Raw genomic sequence first — 20,325 nt, 5'->3', positions numbered from 1 at the left:
ACATTCCCAATTAGCTAGGTAGCGGTTAGCTTAATAAACCTAGCTAGCATGTAGTCAGTATGTAATATAAAAGAACATAACCTGCATAACTAACCTCAAAACTTACTAACAATACATAACTCCATTGTTTAATCTGTACAAAAATGCCAAAAAAACAACTAGTTTGCTTTTAAAAACAGCTACGTGCTAGGCTATTTGAGCTAGCGGTTTTTAAGCGATGCTAACTCAAGTTGATTTAACCAAACTACCAATACATTCATTAAATTATAGCTGTGCAGCACATTTTTCACATTCACAATATGCTACTTTTGACCTGATAACAAAACTGATCATATTTGTCATGCCAGTTTGTTGTTATAGGTAAATATCTGGCAGCTAACTTGACAGCTTGGGTTCGTACACCTGGCTAACTTCTTGCTATTTAGCTAGCACACCGATGAGCTACATTTGACCAAATTCTAAGACGTAGTAGTTGATTAGGATCATAACTAGTGGCTAGTGTCGACACTTTTACCCACACTCGGGAATACTGGCATCGTATGACTCTTAATAACTTTAAAATACAACTTATTCTGGCTTATTCTGAAGGCTGTGAGGGGAAGTTCCGTCCGCCATCGCTGTGAATTGACACCGGCGCTCTCTGCGTGCAGGTCCGCCTGCTCTCCGCCTCCCTCCTCGCTCCTTCCTTCCCCTGCCTGCCCCTCACACATAAAGAAGCCTTGTTAGTTGACTCAAGACACCGTTACAGCAGCGGGAAACACTGCCGCCTTTCATTTGTAATGCCTGCAAAGAAAAAAGTTTCAATGTGAAAGTCGACCTCTTAATCTGAAATGACCTGAGGGACTCTGTATCCGGCGGCAGGCACCAAATAAATACAAACAATAACATTTCAATGACTCTATTACCAATGTACTACAGTTAGTAATGAAAACTGAAATGCATATAAAGAGAGAATGTAAGAATACATTATCATATCAAACATCACAATAATTGAGCAGTATCTCATATCATGATGATTTGTGCATTACACTTCCATCCATCTCATCATTTGGTCTCACTTTCGAAGACTTCCAGTGCACCTCATGGGATTATAACACATCAATAATACAGCACAGCTGCTGTAAGCTTGTTTAAAACTTCCTTCTCCTTTCACTGAAATCCATAAGCACTCAAGTTCTTCACTTTAAATATTTAACAGCTGGACATTCTGCTCCAGCAAGAGTTTGGAAGACCAAAACTTTGGCAAATAGATGTGAAAATCCTCTCAAACTGCAGCTTATTACAGTGAAATCCTCTGAATTATTGATCTGTTGTATCGTCATAGGTGACTACACAGCGCCCTCACATGGCAGACCGCGGAACTACACCCTGCTGTGCTCATCACACAAGCCTCCCACAGGAATAATGATGCAAACTGGATCAATAAAGTTCAGAGTGTCAGAATACATATATTCACTTTGAAGTCTGGTGAGTGTGTCACGCCTCTTTCTAACATGCTAATCTGACACTTGAGCTTCATTTTACCTTGAAGAGTTACATCATCTTCCTCTGTGAGATGCAAGAATCTCCCTGCAGCATCTTATGACACACACACACACACACACACTCATTGCTGTGATGAAGGGCGGCGTAGATGCACCGGACCTGAGACTCTCGTCTCTCGTTGGGGTTCATTCACTGTTACAGAGCTGTCAAGACCTGAAGAGATGAGGCCTGTGCAGGCTCATCATTATGTCATCACTGCTGCTGGATGCTTCGTGTATACACAGTTATTATAACAGCAGCGTCTGCACACACACGGGAATTAAACAGGCGATTAGGGAGTGTGAAGGTGCCAGCATGCTGGAAACAGATCCTGTGGGCTTTCTGCTGCTTAATGAGGCAAAGGGGACTCAGGGTTTTGTTTGTTTATGGGACTCATTGACACCACAACACCACATAAAACCATAAATCACAGCATATTCTTATTATATATTATTATTTATTAATAACTGGTTTTTTACCAACTCATAACAAAAAAACAAAATATAAAAATATACAAGCAGCTCCATAGAACTACAGGTCTGGTTTTTTTTTTTAAATATACAAAAGCAGGCTCTCTGTAAGGACATGATCTACATGATCAGTGCGCCAGCTTACATCAGTGTACTTCAAAATAAAAGGAGAAACTACATCTCACTAAACATGGCCTGAGGTTTATCTTTAATGCATAGGATGTTTGGTTAAGGTCTGCGACTACGTCAGATGGTGGTTTCATTAGAAACATGTTTAGGAACTCCAATCTTTGACGAGAAATCAGCAGAGATGTGATTTTAAGTGTAAAAGAAGCGTAACTTGTTTTTTGACAGGTGATTTCTTCGCTGTTGCGCTGTTAAATTTCTAACCCTTGAAGTTCTGAAAGATCTCGGCGGCGTCCAGCCAGGACCTGAAGCAGGCCAGGCCTCGGTCCCGGATCTGTTTCCTGCCCTTGTCTGTGATAACGTCACCGTTTTCCTTCACGATCACCAGTTTGGGCACCGCTGTGATCTTGTAGCGCTGCTTTAACTCACTGACAGACAAAAGAGAGACACACACAGACACAGTATTATATACACAGCAGAATTTATGAATACACCACAGACAGGTCATCATACGTCTTGACCCCCTTTTTATTGATTATCCTTCCTAATAATAAAGAGAACAATTGATAAATGAAAATGATTTTCTTTCCCTGTCTCAGTCTGCTTTGGTTTGTGATATTTTATAATGATAAATAGGATTAATTATAATATTGGTTGCCTCTATAATAAATGCTTAAATGCACAACATGGCCTTTAAGTTCACAGATAAAGCAAATACAATTAAAAGGATCATTCCGAAGTTACACACTGTCTGCCCTGCACTTAAACCCAGTAATCCCTGACAGGGTGACCCCTCAGAAGCAGTTTACATAAGCGCAGCCTAATTCTCCGCACAGACCGTCTCACAACATAAAGAAAAGTGAACAGCAGCTGTGTGTGTGTGTGTGTGTGTGTGTGGCTCCTTACTGTTTGTAGTCGTCCGTCCAGGGCAGAGCCAGCCAGTCTCCGTGCATGTCGTGATAATATTCCACCATGTCGTCCGTCGACTTGTCAGAAGAGACAAAAACTATCTCAAACTGAGCAGGTGGTTCGCTCTCTTCCACCAGTTCCGTGTAAAAATCACACAGAATGGGCGTGAAGTCGCGACACGGAGGACACCATCCCGCAGAGAAGTAAATCCCGACCACTTTGTTCCTCAGCGCCTCTTCGGGATCAACAAAATCCCCGTCTTTATTCAGGAGTGTCCGCCCGGCGAAGACCTCCACCATGTCTGCCCAAGTCTCAGACACACACTTCACGGTAAACAGTACCGGAGGGTTGACGGCTAACACGCACCGAGTTTTAGCTCATGTTAGCGGTTAAACTTAAACACCTCGACGCTGGTGGTGAAGTGTCGCTTCTCAGTGGAAGGTTCCCGTAATGTTTACCTTTTCCGCACAAGCTACTTACAGCCAATCCTGATAATCACCTGCGGACCAATGAGGAGCCAAGAAGCCTGTTGTAGTTCATTAGCCACGTGGGTTTCACACAGGGCATTCCCACAGCCCGCTGCTAGCAAGATGCTACTCCGCTCGCTGCACGACGTGTCGCGACACTTTACGGCAGCCCAGTCTGGCACATGCGCAAAGCCGACTTGTCTGGCTCCATGTATTTAAAAAGATAACAATCTACCCAGCAGTCAACAAAAGAAAGATAAAAATGTACTGTTTATGTTTTTCAATTTATTTATTCACCAAAACATACATAAATTCTTCTGAATGTATAATTTATAAAAAAAATGTTTAATTATTTAATTGTTTTATTTTCTATTATATATATTTCGTATTTAAACACAAGTACACACATAGGGAATTAGAAGAATAAGGAAGAATAATCAATACAATATCTCATGTATGTATAAATAATTATGTATAAAACAGTATAAACAACTTAAATTATTAAAAATAAAACAGAAATTGGGTGGCATTACATACTAATATTAGTCATTATTTCTAAGTGACAGAAATATTGAGTAAGTTTTTCTATGATAAAGACTACAGGAAGGTCAGAGTGAGCTTGTATCCTCCTTGTTTCTTCAGCGGAGTGGACTGAGGTCATTTTTTGGAAAGAAACTCGGCCGCTCCTCTCTCGTCCGGCATTCACTGCCCATTAGTGGAGCTGTGTGTAAAGACTGAGGAGACGTTTACTGTCTGCTTTATAAGAGATTTTTCCCTCACCAACATGACTTCTAACTCTAATTTATCCAACATGAGGCGGCTGGTGGAACAACTGAAGCTTGAGGCCAGCGTGGAGAGAATTAAGGTAAAATAAGAGATAGTTTAAAGCTTATCTTTCTTATGTTACAACACAGAGGGTCCTTCCTAAATATTGATAAATGCTTTGTTATAATTAAATCACTTATTTCAGTAACAGTCCTGCGGTTGTGCTTGCAGGTGTCCCAGGCGGCTGCAGAACTGCAGCAGTATTGCCTGCAGAATGCAGGAAAAGACGCGCTGTTGGTGGGAGTCCCCACAGGCAGCAACCCCTTCAGAGAGCCACGCTCCTGCGCTGTAGTGTGAAGGTCAGAGTCCACATACAGGCTTTGTTTAGACGTGCACACCTGTTATTGTAGCTGAATGACAAAAACACACATCTTTTTTCAGAGGAAGACAAAAGGAAAAATGACTGATGCAGAAGAAAAGGACTTTTTTATGATTTTAACGTCATGTTTTTGTAAGAAAATACATTTTTGCAGCTATTTTATTTTATTAAATGTTTTGTTTAACAACAAGCCACACAAATAAAGGGCATTTTTGTAACCTTGGCTTATCATTGTTTGAATTAAAATCCATTTGAAAGGGTTTATTGCTGCGTAGCAGTGTGGTTATCAGAGCGGATGTTTGTAGCCAGGCTCTAAATTATGCCTTGGAATGTCATGGCGTCGGAGCTTCCTGATGTTCAGTCTAAGTTAGGAGCACAGACAGAGAGAGGAAACGGAGTCTTCCTGTTCCACACTGCACAAACACAGAGCAGCACTCAGCCTGAGGAGAACTTTCATCCTTTTTTTTAACCTTTTCTGAACAAATCAAAGCTGAAATTCGAAATAAAATATGAATCAGCACAGTGTGGGAGGTGGATTAGACACATGAATCATGTCGTCCTATATATATATTTGCATGTGGCTCACTTATTTAATTTATTTATATGTTCTGTATTTTTTTGAATTTACATTTTAGATATGTGACAACTGTCTGAGGAAAAGACTAGATCAGCCCAAAAGAGGTCTGGCCAGTCATGAGTCAGATCTCTATTTTATCACTTCCTTTTCCTGTATGAGCACTTTCGATGGACGAGTCTCAATTGTTGCCCCCACTTTAATGCCTCCTTCACTCACAGCCTTTGTTCCAGCATGAGCCACACTGACACAGCCTGGTGTGTTTCTTACTTTTAGCACCTGTTGCTTTTTATGTGGTACAAATATCATATATGAGATTATTATTTCTGCTGTTAAGTTGGATGTTTTATTATAGAGTTCTAAGAAAATTACATTTCAGAGACAGACTCTAGTGGCCACTGGAGGAACTGCAGCTGTCAGACACTGTATGTAATCTTGTATTTCTCACAGTGAGACAGCAGAAGGAACAGTACAGATTATTTTATGTGCAATAAGCAGCATTTATTTATTTAACTCTTTAGGTCCTGTTCCTCCTTAATGATTGCCCATAGCAAGAGCACGGGAGAGGCTAACCCTGTAGTTAAAGGTCAGGTAGAAGATTTCATCCTGATGCACTTTTTGTTAAATTAGTGTGACTTCTCTTTATCCGATAGCAACCGATTAGTTCGGCAGTTTCTCATTAAAACGAAGAATATGAATCATCTGTGGAAGATATAAAACACTAAAAACATCAGCCAATCCTCCGGGTGGACCCTGTGCGGAGTATTGGCTAGTTGTCACTCTTCCTGCTCTGTGCACACCAGAGAGGTACATGCATGATGGCCGAAGTCACAGAACGCAGCTCGTCTTCAGGTGATGCGCGTCCATGTGATTGGGAGGCGTGGCTTCAGGGTGAGCTCCGAGAGAAAGGGGCGTGTGTTTACTTTGGAAATCTGGCTGACTCTCACTGAGTTTTAAAATCTCCTACCCTACCTTTAACAAAATAAGCCAATGAAATGTTTCAAATTCTGCCATCTGCTGGCCGGGATTAAAAACACAAACATATTCAGCAGTTTTAAGAATTCTTTAACCTAATATAAATATATATAGTATATATATTTTAGTAAAGAAGCTACTTAAAACATAAATTGACAATCCTCTAAACGGCAAAGACCCATTATAACTATATAGTGAAATAAATGCTTTACTGTTACTCTAACATTATTAGTGATGCATTAGTGAGTAAACTTCATTCTATTGGATGGGATTGGGCTGTTTTGTGCTTTAATCTGTACATATGCAGTGTATTTAAGGGCTTAGCCTTAACATTAGAGATTTGTGGAGTAAAAGGCAGTGAAGTGGAAGCAGCACCAACTGGAAATAAAAAGTCTTTGTACACATTTGAACTTTCACATTTAGCTCTCTTCGGTCTCTGCAGGTTGTAGTCCGGACCTTACACACACACAGACGTAACACAATGCAGTGGGAAATACTTGCGGTGCAGTGTTGTTGTTGTTGTGAATGAATGCTCCACCTGCCATTCTTAAGACAGGCAGCAGCAGGTATAAAGGTGCGCTTGTTCCTTTGAAGAGGAAACAACCTGAATAGCTTGAATGGAGGCGTCTTTTCCTTTAAAGGTGTGGGCGGGCAGCAGAGAGCAGAGTTAGGTTTCAGTGCCACCCCTCCCCTTTTTTTTTCTATTCTCACACACTGCAGTCGGGTCCAGTCACAGTCCAGAGAGAGTGTGTGTGTGTGTGTTTATAGCCTCAAGCTTTCCAGGCTGATATGAACTTAACCGCCATCAATGAAGAACCACAACACGCCACGCCACGGGGAAACTTCTACAGCTCGTCCACGCGTTTTCCAAAGGTCATTGACCTCTGAGAAAAGACGGATCCAGTCCGACTGCTGTTTGTCAATGAGGCTGAGCCTTCATGCGTCGGATGAGCACTTTTATCAAGTGAGGAGATGGCCACGGTGTACAGAGTCTATGTAGGAATAGTAACAGGTGAGAAGCACTGTTGATTTGCCATCTGTAGCTCTCATTAGTTGTAAGCAGGAGGCTAAATTTAGCTCATTAGAGTCTGAAAGCCTCATACAGATGCATTAAAGTGATGTTTTCTTCTGACAGTTTTTTGTTCCTCAGGGGAAACACAGAGTTAATTCCACACTGATCTAACTAATGCAGCCAAATGAAGCATATTTGTACAGTAAAATTCTGTTCTGGTTAATGATTGAATGAAGAGCAATACATGCTAATCACTGTCAAAACCATGTTTAGAGTATACAGATCCTGTGAGTGGAAGGTGTGTGCTCATTGTGCATGTGTGTGTGTGTGTGTGATTGGCTTTTTGTTTGTGTTTCTGGCTGCAGCTCTGGCCTTATGCAAATACTGTCTGGCAGAGTGGAATGCCACCGAGGAGTCTGCCAATCGAACTGTGCCCCACTGTCATCGCCACGGCAACGGAAACAATTGCACACGTAAATATGCAGAGGTTTATGGGGGGGGGGGGGGGGGGTGTTAGTGGTTGATTACAGGTTTAATGGCTGAATGGACACAGGAAAAGACAGTAAAGTCTTTAAAGCCACAGTACACAGCCGTTGTCTCCCCCTTCTGGCAGCAAGAGTAATTACATAAACACTGCCAAGACGGGAAAATCACTGCAGAGTTTGTAAGACTTAAGATGTGGCCGATTAATCAGGACTATGTGTGAGGAAGGGTTAGGAACACATGCTCAGACATATGAAACATTCCTGGAAATATATTGAGATACAGCATGTCAATGAGTACATGTGAGGTGCTGTTTCCCCTCTGTTCATGTTAGGCTAGCAGCTTTAGCTTCATAGCTAACGAACGTGAGTGTAGTATCAGCTTCCTCACTTCCCAAACTACGTCTTCAAACGTTGTAACTTGAGATTTTTTTTTTCCTTTCAGCACAGAGGTCATGGCAGCAGGCCGGGTCTCGTGTTTCACTTTAACAAGTGAAGCGCTCCTATTGATGTCACCTGGCCACCAGTATTGTTTTACAAGCTCGTTTCAAAGATAGCGGCAGCTTTATAAGGAGTGCTTTGTGAAACTGGTGGTCAGAGGTTCAGTGTTATGGCCAACAGCAGCTGTGTCAGGGCGTGTTTTCAGTTTCGAGAGAGAAGGGAGGAGGAGGAGGAGGAGGAAGAGGAAGAGGAGGTAAACAGGGAATCACCACATGCAAAAAACTCTTATTAATTGAGACAGGTGGCTAATGAGACCTGAAAACTTTCTGGAACCAAATGGTCCAGGCCCTCATCTCTAGCTCAAATTGCCAACAGTCTATTTATACCATCAGACCATGCCAGAAGGTGAGGGTGTTCGTCTAAGAAGCAAGCTGACAGAACGTGACAGCCACAGAAATAGAAAACTGTGACAGACAGCTCATTCGCTTTCTCTGGGAGAGCTGTTCCTTTACACAAGTCTGACGCTAATCACCAATTATTGTAGTCTAAATAATCTAAATAAATATGTTTATACAAAAAAATTAAACCACAGACACGGGTGTCAATGTGATTTTAGGTACTGACTGCTTATATGTGATGCAAGCCAATTCTACAGCCTATAGCTGCTAAGTTGCTAACAACAACAACAACAAGAGATTCTCTCGAGATGATGTCATAAAGCAGACGTATAAAAGAAAATATAACATTATATTATTTCCTTACTTAAAACTGCTGTCTCACTGCTCATCATTGCCCTCATGCCGCCATCTTTTCCCTCCTGCAGACACGACAGATACAGGACGGTGGAACGGCCACTTCTCGCAGTGTCCTGAGGAACTGACGCACTACTGCGTCCACGGGGAGTGTCGTTACATTAAAGAACAGAATGCACCGTCCTGCAGGTGAGACGATGTTACTGTAAACTGCACAAGACATACAGACAGATGTCTGCCGGGATAAACCATGTAAAACATACTCTGTTGTTTTTTTGTGTGTGTCTCAGGTGTCAGCACGGGTACGTCGGTTCCAGGTGTGAATATGTGGATCTGGACTGGCAGAAAGGAGAGAAGAGAAAAGTCATAATCGTCTGCACCATAGCAGGACTTGTTCTCCTCATTACCCTCATTGTTTTCATCTGCTTCTGTTCACAGTAAGTCTTTACACGTGGATTATTAGAGGAACAGTTTCACTTTCAGCTAGCAAACACCTTTACAGGTTGATAACAAAGATCTATTCTTTATCAGTTGTGTTATCATCCCATTCAATGGTTGTATTTTAGTCTCTCCATAGCTAGTGTGGAAAAAAAAAGCTCATTAATTATTTAATCATTTGGTTTATGAGCCCATCTTAGACACCTGCATGCACTTATCCACATGGCCACCAGAGGGTGCTAACCTAAACCACAAATGCATCTTGCAAGGCTTCAAGCTATGTGGTTGCAGCCGAACCACATGTGGTTCAGACCAATCAGGCAGCTCTGGCAACACATGACAATGTCAACAGTGAGAAGTGGCCTTGCACCTTTTATCTGCATATTTACAAACCTAATAATAAGTGTCAGTGGTTTTATATTTTGGCTCCTGATTGCACCACAACGGTTTCTCCCTCAGTCGTAGGTGCAGAATGTGTCGGCAGAGGCGAAGACGAAGGGACGAGGAACCGAGGAATGGGACGGAGAAGCTGAGCATGATGGACACCAGTGCCACACACACAACCTCCACATCAGACTCCGCAGAGCCACCGCATACCAACTCTGTTTGAACACTCGCACATCCACCAGTCCTGGAATTGTTTATACACTGAGGGGGGACAGCTGCTGCTTTTTGTCTCACAGCGACAGCAGCGAGCTGTAGGAGGTACCCAGGTGGCACAGAGGCCTCAAAGGAAGGACATTTCTGGATAAAAGTGTGCCTAAAAGAAGCTTCAGAACAAAGACTTCCTGGATTTATGATAAACACGAGTTGGAGGGGAGGGTTCAGATGCTATCGTGCTGCTGGGAAGGCTTTTTTTTTTGTTTTAAATCGTCCCCTCAGTGCTGCAGAGCAACAGGCACTCCTTCACTGCTGTGTGCAGCACTAAATAATGGTTGCTATGTTGGAAAAAGCTGTGACACCAGCTGGCAGCCGGGGATAACAGTTGATCGGGCCTATGTGAGAGACACAAGGACACCGGAAAACAAGAGGAGAGGACTGTAAGGCGATAGCACAACTCCATGTTCACTTTAGGGACACGATACAAACGTAAACACACCATGAAATGTGTAGAAAGATGTGATGTCAGGTAGCAGTATCATCCTTTTGTTTCACTCCATGTTAAGCTCACACAGAATATTGTTACTGGCCAACATCAGCAATGCAAGAAGAGACCTTATGCATAGTTTGAGTTCTCCTGGGTTGGAGGAGGACAGAGGGAACTTGTGCTGGAGACGTTTTCTTTTTTTATCTGTATATTTGCCTCTGAGCAGTCTGAACGCTGCAGAGGCAGGACAGCTGAGGCTGTGTGTGGAGGCTCGGCTGAGGTGAAAGTGCTTCACTGTACGGTATGAAACAGCTTACACACCACCAGCTTGATGCTTTCATGGGTGGAGGGGAGGGAGGTGGGGGTTGGGGGTATTTCACTGTGAGTGTTAACCCTAACTGTAGTCTGAAGTGAGAGAGGAGAAATGTCACTGGAGGCTCCTCCTGCTGTTTCAGTCATCATTAAATGCTTCTACTGTGCATATGTTCATTTACATTATATCACTGTGTCACTTTACGGCACGAAGAAACGGGCCAGGCTATAACGTCTTCACCGGTTTAATGTCTGCAGCCGTCACCATTTTGTAGTGCTGTCTGAATGTGTAGTGAGGAATTATAGACTCCATATAGGGCCCTCAATGTATCCCACAATGCATCATGGTCTTTACATGCATTGTGCGGGAAGAACAGGAACCTGTCTTACAAATATAACGATCTGTTTTAAATGTAACATGACCCGTGTTGTGTTTGTGTTAATCTTTTTTTTTTCTCCACAAAACATATATTGGGCTATAACGGCCCTGTAGAACTCAGTCTCCACGGTGACGAGAACAATGCATCCATAGCAACGGTCGGTTCTGCATAGCAACAGGCTTTTATTCAGACACACCTGATCCCAATCAGAACCCAGTACTACATATATATATATGTGCATTCACCTCAGAACTAATATTATGTCACATTGCCACAACCAATCAGATCGCTTCAATAACGCCTATTTAACTGCTGTTGTTCCTCAGAGGCCGCTGATTGGTTCACACACAGACACACAAGCATGTAAATAAAACCACATGGTCTGCTCCATCACTGTTGACAAACATCTCAGAGTCTTTTAATCCTAATCTGAAACAACACAACAGATTAGGATTCTGAGTGCTTCCCACTGTATCACTGCTTCACTTCAGCCACAGCGGGGCTATTGATCGACAGACAGCACAGAGAGAGAGAGAGAGAGAGAGAGACTTTTTAATAACTGAAAGTGTTCAGTTTTTCTTAAATTTAATTACGTACACAGAAAGAAACACTTGACTGCCAAATTCATATTTCTTCCACAGAGGATTCTGTTTTGTGTCTGACTTCTGTTGCAATGTGATGTTTTTTTCTCATAATGAATTCAAAAGTCCCAGCAACGAGGAGAATTGATTAAAATCCAGCAAAAATACACAGACACTGATAACACTGTCATAAAGTGAGCTTCTCTGGAGAATTTTTTACTTAGCTGGCTGCTAAAGTTTTGTTCATTCTTCGGTCTTTGACCTAATATCAGGTGACCTGTGTGCCCGGCTGTCTTCCACAGAGTGACAGCTGTGGAATGCTGGAGTTTCTATTATGAGGGGTGTGTCCCTGCATGACTGAGACAGGAGGCTGATAAGAAAGACAGATACCAGCCAAACCGTTGTAGATGTTTGATTTGGAGCTCAGCAAACTCAAACAGGGCTCACTTGTTGTCAGATGAAATGTGGCTGCGGGGCTCACTGGAAGCAGTGACAGCTGACAGCTCCATCAGTCTCCTCTGGCATAATGTGCACAGGCCCCGACAGCTGTGACTGACTGGGAGGAGGAGCCTTCCAACACACGGGTCAGCAGCACGCTGAAACACAGGCGGGCCAGGGTCAATGGGCCGTGCCTGTCATCCTCCTGATAACAATCCTGTGTTTAGTGTAGTTCGTTTAGCAGCCACTAGAGGTCAGCAGAGCACAACATCATCATCAGTATAAACAGTGATGATGGCTTGTTGACTTTATTGCTTTAATAAGCTGCTCTTTAAACATTTATTCAGTGACTATGGACCATAAAACTTAAATAAATGTAATTAGGTTCCTGTAATTAAAGACAGTGATTGCAGTGAGCAGAAACTGGACAACACTGCCTTCATGCACTCATCCTCTTCCTCCATGCTGGCCCAGCGTGCAGCCTGGTAGGAAACATTGAATTTAGCTGCCTGCATAAAGACCCTGTTCACATTTTTTTTGTTTCCTTATTGCAGCATGTCCTCAGTTATACACACCAGAAGAAGTTCATTGTTAGTGATCAGGCAGATGAATCCAAAAAACAACAAATCTGGTTGTTGTGAGTGATGCTGTTCACCCTGAACGTCTGCCAGCGGGTGTCAAAGATGGTGGATAAAGCATTCCTCGAGACTGGCACGAACGGAGATGAAGTGGACAGATGGTGTCTGAATTAGCAGGCTGCTCTTGATCTGAGTCACACCTTTTTTATGCAAACGTGTGAGCCCTAATGTAATTATAATGCAGATTCACTACATGTGCGGTTGTGACTGTAAATGTGTTTATTTCTGCTGCAAAGGTTGACTCACTTAGCCCCTAGAGGTTGGCGTCTTAACACAGGTCAGCCAATCACATGGCAGCAACTGCATTCAGGCATCTAGACGTGGCGAAGACAACCTGCTGAAGATCAAAACAAACATCAGGATGGAGAAGAAAGGGGACGGAAGTGACTCAAAAACTGCTGAACTACTGAGATTTTCATGCACAACTATGTCCAGAGTTTACAGAGAATGGTCCGAAAAAGAGAAAATATGCAGTGAGCAGCAGCAGCAGAGGTCAAAGAGATGACAGAAAGGCAACAGTAACTCAAATAACCACTCATTACAAACAAGGTTTGCACGATACCACCTCTGAACACACCTACAACCTTCACTGTCAGCCAAGAACAATACAAATCACACAGACTCGCCAAGGTTCAGAACTTGGTGTAAACAAGATAAAAGCATCCATCCTATCAGGCTGCGGGTGGTGGAGGTGGTGTTATGGTGTGGGGGACATTTTGGGCCCTTTAAAGGTCGGGTAGGAGATTAAATTCTGATGCACTTTTTGTTAAATTAGTGTAACTTCTCTTTACAATCCGATAGCAACCGATTAGTTCGACAGTTTCGCTTTAAAACGAAGAATATGAATCATCTGTGGAAGCTATAAAACACTAAAAACATCAGCCAATCCTCCGGGTGGACCCTGCGCGGAGTATTGGCTGGTTGTCACTCTCTTCCTGCTCTGCGCTCACCAGAGAGGTACGTGCATGATGGCCGAAGTCACAGACCGCAGCTCGTCTTCAGGTGATGCGCGTCCATGTGATTGGGAGGCGTGGCTTCGGGGTGAGCTCCGAGAGAAAGGGGCGTGTGTTTACTTCCGAAATCTGGCTGACGTCCTACCCTACCTTTAAAACCAGTGATGGGCAGTGCCATCATAGGAGAAACGTGAAAAACAAGAGGAGAGGACTGTCTTAGGTGAGACAGGTTCACTGATGTTGCATGTTGATGTATGTTCAGTCAAGTAGAACACCTTCTGGACGTGGTGGAACGGGAGATTCGCATCATGGCTGTGCAGCCGTCAAATCTGCAGCAACTGCTTTCATGTCAACATGGACAAAGGAACGTTTTCAACACAATCTATTTCACCAAGAATAGAGGCAGGTCTGAAGGCAGAGTGGGGTATAACATGCATTATATGATGACAGGAGGGCATCAGAAACACCTGAACCATCCAGTATTTATCCACCTGTTGAGGATGTGCTGTTCTTTTGTCAAGTGTGACAGTGAGCTAGAATCAGAAGGGCGATACGTTGAGCCGCATTCTAAGAGTGCACCGTTATTATTTTCATTTAAAGTGATATATATCTGGCAGGAGCAGAAAATGGGCTCATGCCCCTCACGGGGCTTTTATGTGGCTGGCTGTAAATACAGCAGCTGTCAATCTTCTCCTGCTGTAAACCCATCCTGCTGTCATGAGAAGATCCAGGCTCCAGAAGCCATTAGCAGAACGCCATGTATCTGGGATTGAAGAAGATATCGGAGGGTTTCTTCCTGTCACAGAACAAACAAACAAAGAGCAAATGTTTGTTGAGGGATGATTAGGAATCCACAGAAAATGGATGCTGGCCTGCTGACATGTTTACCTTCACAGATGACCTGTCCTGTCCTGTCAAATCAAACCAAGATCTGGAAAATTAACTTGTGCACTTGTTGACATTTGCACAGACATCCGTGTTTGGCTGGATTGTAATTGATAATATAGAAATGGTGGCACTGAACAGCAGAAACAACGCGTGCTGCCATCTTTAAACATTTGTTTGGCAGTAAAAAACCAGAGTGGCTCACTGAGGCCGCGCAGCTCTCGCCTGTCAGACGTCAGAGTGACTTAGCGGCGGTGACGTTGAGGAGCTATTTCGGAAATACAAACGAGGAGTGAACGTTCTTTATCTGTTTATCATGGGTATAAAACACAGAGGTTAAACAGTCGTAACTCAGCGCTTCCTGTAAGCTTCTGTGTCCTAACCACTTATTGTATCCAGAGACAATTACCATCCAAATAATGCAGTGTGGAATGATGTCGCATAATTTACTACAACAACAATTCATGTGTGCATTCATGAGGATTTATTCATCAAGGTTGCTGGTAATTGCGAGAGACGGACACTCAATGAGACAAACAGTGCCAGAGGGGCCAAAAAACGGGAATAACAGGAAACCACAGCGTGATTATGAATCCGTGCTGACAGACACATTTAAGCTTCTCCCCGGGTTTAGATAAAGAGTTAAATCTTTGAAAGTCTCAGCTGAGTTACAGATACAAACCCTCTAATCAGTGGGTCATGGATAATGAGAAGTGGAACTATAAGATATCTGAAGGTTTCCTCCTGAGGGTTGTGGAGCCACATCGCAGTAATATATCAGCAGCGGAGAGGATTTATTTTTCATAAAAACAAGGACAGTCCCCTCGTCTTATTATTACCTATAAAAATGATTATACCAGCCTTGGCACACTAGGTACTCCACACACACACACACACACTGTCTACTCTCATAAAATAGAAAAAAGGACGTCACCTCTTGAAATAGGATTGACCGGGTCCTCATTTAGGATTATACAATTGGCCTTGTGTTGATTTGAATCGGTTACATGAGCATGAGTTTGTTATTGTAGGAGTGCAATGAGGATTCTTTGCGGTCTTGTTGAGAGTTCTGCATTTCTCCGGCTGCCTCTCTGGGTGTTTGTCCTGTAAAATGTGTTCAATGTTATGAATCTGTGTGTTCTTTCCCCTTCTGTTTTTACTGCCTAACTGTAACCAGTGGTGAAAACAAAACAGCTCTCGGTGTCAGGGGGACTTGAACCTCAGACTCCTGAACGAACCAGATTTCCACCATCCCTGACCTACATCTTTACTCCAACTTTTGCAGCTCTGTCGTTTCCATGATCGGACGCTGTTGGGCAAAACAAACATATAACCTGTTAGCATGAACGTAACCATGCGTCACATCTGGAGGATCATCATGTCTTTTTTTGTGTGAGGACTTGTTGTTTAGGGAATGGTTGTCTGTCTGTCTGTGTGTTGCTCTCATTTGACTGGTGACCTGTCCAGGGTGGACCCCGCCACTCACCCAAAGCTAGCTGGGATAGGCTCCTGCGCTGCAGGACAAAGCGGGTTAAAGGTCGGGTAGGAGATTTCATTCTGATGCACTTTTTGTTAAATTAGTGTAACTTCTCTTTACAATCAGATAGCAACCGATTAGTTTCACATTAAAACGAAGAATATGAATCATCTGTGGAAGCTATAAAACACTAAAAACATCAGCCAATCCTCCGGGTGGACCCTGCGCGGAGTATTGGCTGGTTGTCACTCTCTTCCTGCTCTGCACGCACCAGAGAGGTACGTGCATGATGGCCGAAAGTCACAGACCGCAGCTCGTCTTCAGGTGATGTGCGTCCATGTGATTGGGAGGCGTGGCTTTGGGGTGAGCTTCGAGAGAAAGGGGCGTGTGTGTTGGAAATCTGGCTGACTCTCACTGAGTTTTAAAATCTCCTACCCTACCTTTAACTAACCTGCTAACAAATGCATCAAGCTGCCGCCTCGCTCGACCAAGATGCTACGACAGTTTCTGTGCTGCACTCGGTAAGACAGTTAAGCTCACATGTTCTCAGAGACACTGTATGCATACACACAGTGCTGGCTAAGCCTCTTTTGCATGGACACAGTATTCTCTTCTGCTTGGCTGCAGAATAATTCCTCAGTCTTTCTGCGGTTGCATAATTTTGCTAGCTGGCACAGCAAACCTGTGCACATTGACTTCTCGCTCTTGCATCCACACAATGACGACCAACCTCTGCTGACATTTTGTGGACTTAACAATCAATTGACCAGAAGGAAGGATGAATTAAAATAATCCTTTTTTGGCAGTAGCCTCACAGCACTTCTATGATTGAAAAATTCTGTTTGAATTTTTCAGCGTGTAGAAAAACTTAAATAAGACTTCATAAAAAATGTGCTCAACAGTTTGGAGTTCCTCTTTGTTATGGAAATGTCTCTCTGCATATGGGACTGTGTAGGAGACAATAGAGAACAGGGTGATATGATCTCATTCAGGTTTTAAAGCTTTTATCATTCAGCTTCTGCTGCAACCTTGAAAACCCCAAATACAGCAGCGACTGGTCAGTGCTTCAATCATGCAGCCAAATCAAACCAGGGGCTCTTATCTGTTATCGCCATCTGTCCCATTAGGACAGGTGAACTGTGGAAACACTGATGACCTCGCGGGACACTGACCATCAGCCTTTATGAAGTGGCGTCAGTGGGAAGCAGCTTCTAAATTAGAAGTAATGAAGGGCTGAATATACACTGGAGAAACCATAAGTCATATAATGGAAGCTTTTAGCGGCTGACAACACATTCAGCCTTCACTAATAGGCGTGTGTGTGTGTGTGTGTGTGTGTGTGTGTGTGTGTGTGTGTGAGTGTGTGTGTGTGAGAGAGAGAGAGAGAGAGAGAGAGAGGGAGGGAGAGAGTCATATACTGTGGACACACAGATAACAGATGGTTCAGTGGATCCCGGTTGTAAAAACAAATTAATTTCTCACACTATTTACCTTTAAAGTTAAAGTTTTATTTTTCACAGCATAAAATTTGGCTTCTTTTTTTCCCCCTCCTCTCTTGGCTTCGGATCAGATCCAGGGACAGCGCCACATTGCGCCTGGGCACTGCGTCAGGACGCTTCTGTCTTCACGGTTACAGAGCCACACGGCAGCCAGATGAAGAGCTCTGTCACCCACACAGCCACGTCCTGCTCTGCTGTTCGTCCTTAGAAACCTCCGCAGTGTCTCTTTCTGCAGAGATTGTCTGAGTAGCATGGAGTAAATCCAGTGATCCTCCTCATCCTCCTTCTCCTCCTCCTCTCCACAGGGTGAATGAAGCCTTCGGACCTGGACATGACTTTAACAAAAAACATCCTCGGGGATAAAAGTTAAAATGTCTGGAGAATATACCGACACTATCTGCGAGAGCTCCGCGGGGACCGTCTCTGCTGCACTCATAAACTTGAGCTGCGTCTTCAACTCGACCAACCGCTCGCAGGGGGACTTCTTGCACCTGTCGGGGAAGACGGACTTTGTGGGAGATGGCGCAGCCGTGGTGAGGATTACCATCTCTGTCATTTACTCTCTGGTTTGTGCGCTGGGGCTGGTTGGGAACTTGTTGGTCTTGTACCTGATGAAGTCTAAACATGTGTGGAAGAAATCATCCATCAACCTCTTTGTCACCAGTTTGGCGGTGACTGACTTCCAGTTCGTGCTGACTCTGCCGTTCTGGGCGGTGGAGAACGCGCTGGACTTCACCTGGCTGTTCGGGAAAGCGATGTGCAAGATCGTCTCCTACGTGACAGCCATGAACATGTACGCCAGCGTCTTTTTCCTGACGGCTATGAGCGTGGCGCGGTACTGGTCGCTCGCCTCCGCGCTGAAGGGCCGGCGGCGCCGGACGCACTGCTGCTCCGCGCGCTGCATCACCGTGTTCATCTGGGTCGCCGCCGTCTCCGCCGCTCTGCCGCACGCAGTCTTCTCCACCACTGTGACAGTTTCCAACGAGGACCTGTGCCTCGTTAAATTCCCAGAGAGCAACGGGAGCACGCAGTTTTGGCTGGGACTCTATCACTCTCAGAAAGTGCTGCTGGGCTTCGTGGTGCCTCTGGCCATCATCTCAGCCTGCTACCTGCTCCTCCTGCGCTTCATCACCTCCAAAAACATCAACACCTCCAGCGCCAAGCGACGCGCCAAGGTCACCAAGTCTGTCACCATCGTGGTGCTGTCGTTTTTCCTCTGCTGGCTGCCGAACCAGGCGCTGACAGCCTGGGGCATCCTCATCAAATTCAACATAGTTCATTTCAGTTATGAGTACTACACCATGCAGGTGTACGTGTTCCCCGTGTCCGTGTGCCTGGCGCACTCCAACAGCTGTTTGAACCCCATCCTGTACTGCCTGATGAGGCGAGAGTTCAGAAAGGCGCTGAAGAAACTCTTCTGGCGGATGGCTTCGCCGACCCTGACCACCATAAGGCCCATCACGGCCAGCACGAAGCCGGAGTTGGACGAGCAAGGGCAGGTCCTGGTCCCCATCAGCGCGCCCGAGGAGCCCGCTGTGGTGTTCTATCCGCCGGGGGCAGCGATTTACAACGACAGGAGAGACCTGCCGCAAAACAGCGCTTAGCGGACAAGCTGCGTCATTATTATGGTACCAGACATCAAGGTGGATCTGAAAGGTGAGAAAACCTAAAGAAATGACTTCTGTCTTCAGATTCTGACACAGACAGGAGGACATGTTTGTCCACGGAGACGGTTTCTGCTCCCTCTGTTTGTCCAGAATGATCAAAATGTAAGAATAAACTATTGAATTCATTCTTTCAAAATTAAAGCAGAACTTTATTTATATAACAAGGAAGCTGTTGCTTGTTTTTTTTAATGTAAATTTATATTATTTATATTTCCATTATGCAGTAACTGTGATGTGCAGGAGGCTGCAGGGAATATGTCTCTTCATTGATTCTCATCTATTTATCATAAGAGGAATCAGACTGAATAAACAACCTTATCAGCAAGAAGCTGACAGCATTCAAGGGTTAAAAAAAAGCAGATGATCATCCTCCAGAGTCTGTTAAGTTTAAAGCCACATATGTGTCCAGATTGGACAGACAGGTCAGTGTCCTGAGCCTGCAGAGACAAACCAGCCACACATCCACACACAATCTGACAGAGATGAGCTGAGCAGCAAAGCACTGAAACCATCAGCATCCTGAGGTTTTATGGATTTTTTTGTTCCCTCTCTGATTAAGCAGCCAAGAGCAAATGGACTTTTTTCTCCAATCAGGCTAATCCAATTAGAAATAAACAGATAACGACTGCAGGAGGTGAGTGTTAAATTAGTAGCAGCAGAGCAGTCTGTATGGGACCCGGCAGCCATACTGCACACACGTGGAGAGGAGCGTTTCATCTGTTTAAAACCTCTTCTGAGGATAGAAAAGTGACTTCATGAGAAGAAATTCAAATGTAACAGTGTGCACCCCGCACGAGAGCAGCACATATCTCCGTTCATCTCCACACAAGTCTCTCTGATGTGAGCTGAATGTCGAGGAATCAGAGATGCTTCGATATTCTGTGGATGCCTTTTGTTGTTGTTTTTTTTTCTTCCTCAAACTGTTTTGAAACGTGTTGGAAGTGACCGACTGATGGCGACGAGCGTCTTAAAGCTGTGACAGGATTGTTTGGTTTCAGATGCTGCAGCCTGTCTCTGTGTTAGAAGTTAACACCAGACAAAACAAGGCTTTGAAAAGTGAGGAAGCTACTGATCTGTTCCTCTCACAAAGCCTG

The 20,325-nt window shown here is 44.1% G+C and overlaps 4 protein-coding genes across 4 annotated transcripts; 3 read left to right on the top strand and 1 right to left on the bottom strand.

Annotated features, from left to right (window-relative positions):
- Positions 1 to 1,961: 1,961 nt before the first annotated feature.
- nxnl2 (nucleoredoxin like 2) lies at positions 1,962 to 3,613 on the bottom strand. Its single transcript, XM_028418174.1, has 2 exons — positions 3,027 to 3,613; positions 1,962 to 2,548 (listed from the first exon to the last, which is right to left on the bottom strand). The coding sequence occupies exons 1-2, from the start codon at positions 3,326 to 3,328 to the stop codon at positions 2,380 to 2,382; spliced, it is 471 nt and encodes a 156-aa protein (XP_028273975.1). The 5' UTR covers positions 3,329 to 3,613; the 3' UTR covers positions 1,962 to 2,379.
- Positions 3,614 to 4,153: 540 nt separating this feature from the next.
- gng10 (guanine nucleotide binding protein (G protein), gamma 10) lies at positions 4,154 to 4,858 on the top strand. Its single transcript, XM_028418128.1, has 3 exons — positions 4,154 to 4,361; positions 4,493 to 4,620; positions 4,703 to 4,858. The coding sequence occupies exons 1-2, from the start codon at positions 4,281 to 4,283 to the stop codon at positions 4,616 to 4,618; spliced, it is 207 nt and encodes a 68-aa protein (XP_028273929.1). The 5' UTR covers positions 4,154 to 4,280; the 3' UTR covers positions 4,619 to 4,620; positions 4,703 to 4,858.
- Positions 4,859 to 6,868: 2,010 nt separating this feature from the next.
- Positions 6,869 to 11,130, top strand: btc (betacellulin, epidermal growth factor family member). Its single transcript, XM_028418680.1, has 5 exons — positions 6,869 to 7,201; positions 7,567 to 7,674; positions 8,948 to 9,065; positions 9,167 to 9,313; positions 9,774 to 11,130. The coding sequence occupies exons 1-5, from the start codon at positions 7,162 to 7,164 to the stop codon at positions 9,922 to 9,924; spliced, it is 564 nt and encodes a 187-aa protein (XP_028274481.1). The 5' UTR covers positions 6,869 to 7,161; the 3' UTR covers positions 9,925 to 11,130.
- Positions 11,131 to 17,684: 6,554 nt separating this feature from the next.
- On the top strand, positions 17,685 to 19,168 carry rxfp3 (relaxin family peptide receptor 3). The gene has a single exon (XM_028418523.1). It carries the CDS (start codon positions 17,936 to 17,938, stop codon positions 19,166 to 19,168), a length of 1,233 nt encoding a protein of 410 aa, XP_028274324.1. The 5' UTR covers positions 17,685 to 17,935.
- The last annotated feature ends 1,157 nt before the right edge of the window (positions 19,169 to 20,325 follow it).

Source organism: Parambassis ranga, chromosome 12, assembly GCF_900634625.1.
Source record: "Parambassis ranga chromosome 12, fParRan2.1, whole genome shotgun sequence".
Classification (NCBI taxonomy): Eukaryota; Metazoa; Chordata; class Actinopteri; family Ambassidae; genus Parambassis; species Parambassis ranga.
This window is presented reverse-complemented; position numbering and strand designations above follow the sequence as displayed.

What these genes read in the sequence shown, in the direction of transcription:
- nxnl2 (XM_028418174.1), bottom strand. Translation starts at nt 3,328, where the DNA reads ATGGTGGAGGTCTTCGCCGGGCGGACACTCCTGAATAAAGACGGGGAT. An exon ending in TGGACGGACGACTACAAACA is followed by an intron (nt 2,549 to 3,026) that starts GTAAGGAGCCAC and finishes TTTGTCTGTCAG; the next exon opens with TGAGTTAAAGCAGCGCTACA.
- gng10 (XM_028418128.1), top strand. Translation starts at nt 4,281, where the DNA reads ATGACTTCTAACTCTAATTTATCCAACATGAGGCGGCTGGTGGAACAA. An exon ending in CCAGCGTGGAGAGAATTAAG is followed by an intron (nt 4,362 to 4,492) that starts GTAAAATAAGAG and finishes TTGTGCTTGCAG; the next exon opens with GTGTCCCAGGCGGCTGCAGA.
- btc (XM_028418680.1), top strand. Translation starts at nt 7,162, where the DNA reads ATGGCCACGGTGTACAGAGTCTATGTAGGAATAGTAACAG. An exon ending in CTATGTAGGAATAGTAACAG is followed by an intron (nt 7,202 to 7,566) that starts GTGAGAAGCACT and finishes TTCTGGCTGCAG; the next exon opens with CTCTGGCCTTATGCAAATAC. An exon ending in CAGAATGCACCGTCCTGCAG is followed by an intron (nt 9,066 to 9,166) that starts GTGAGACGATGT and finishes TGTGTGTCTCAG; the next exon opens with GTGTCAGCACGGGTACGTCG.
- rxfp3 (XM_028418523.1), top strand. Translation starts at nt 17,936, where the DNA reads ATGTCTGGAGAATATACCGACACTATCTGCGAGAGCTCCGCGGGGACC.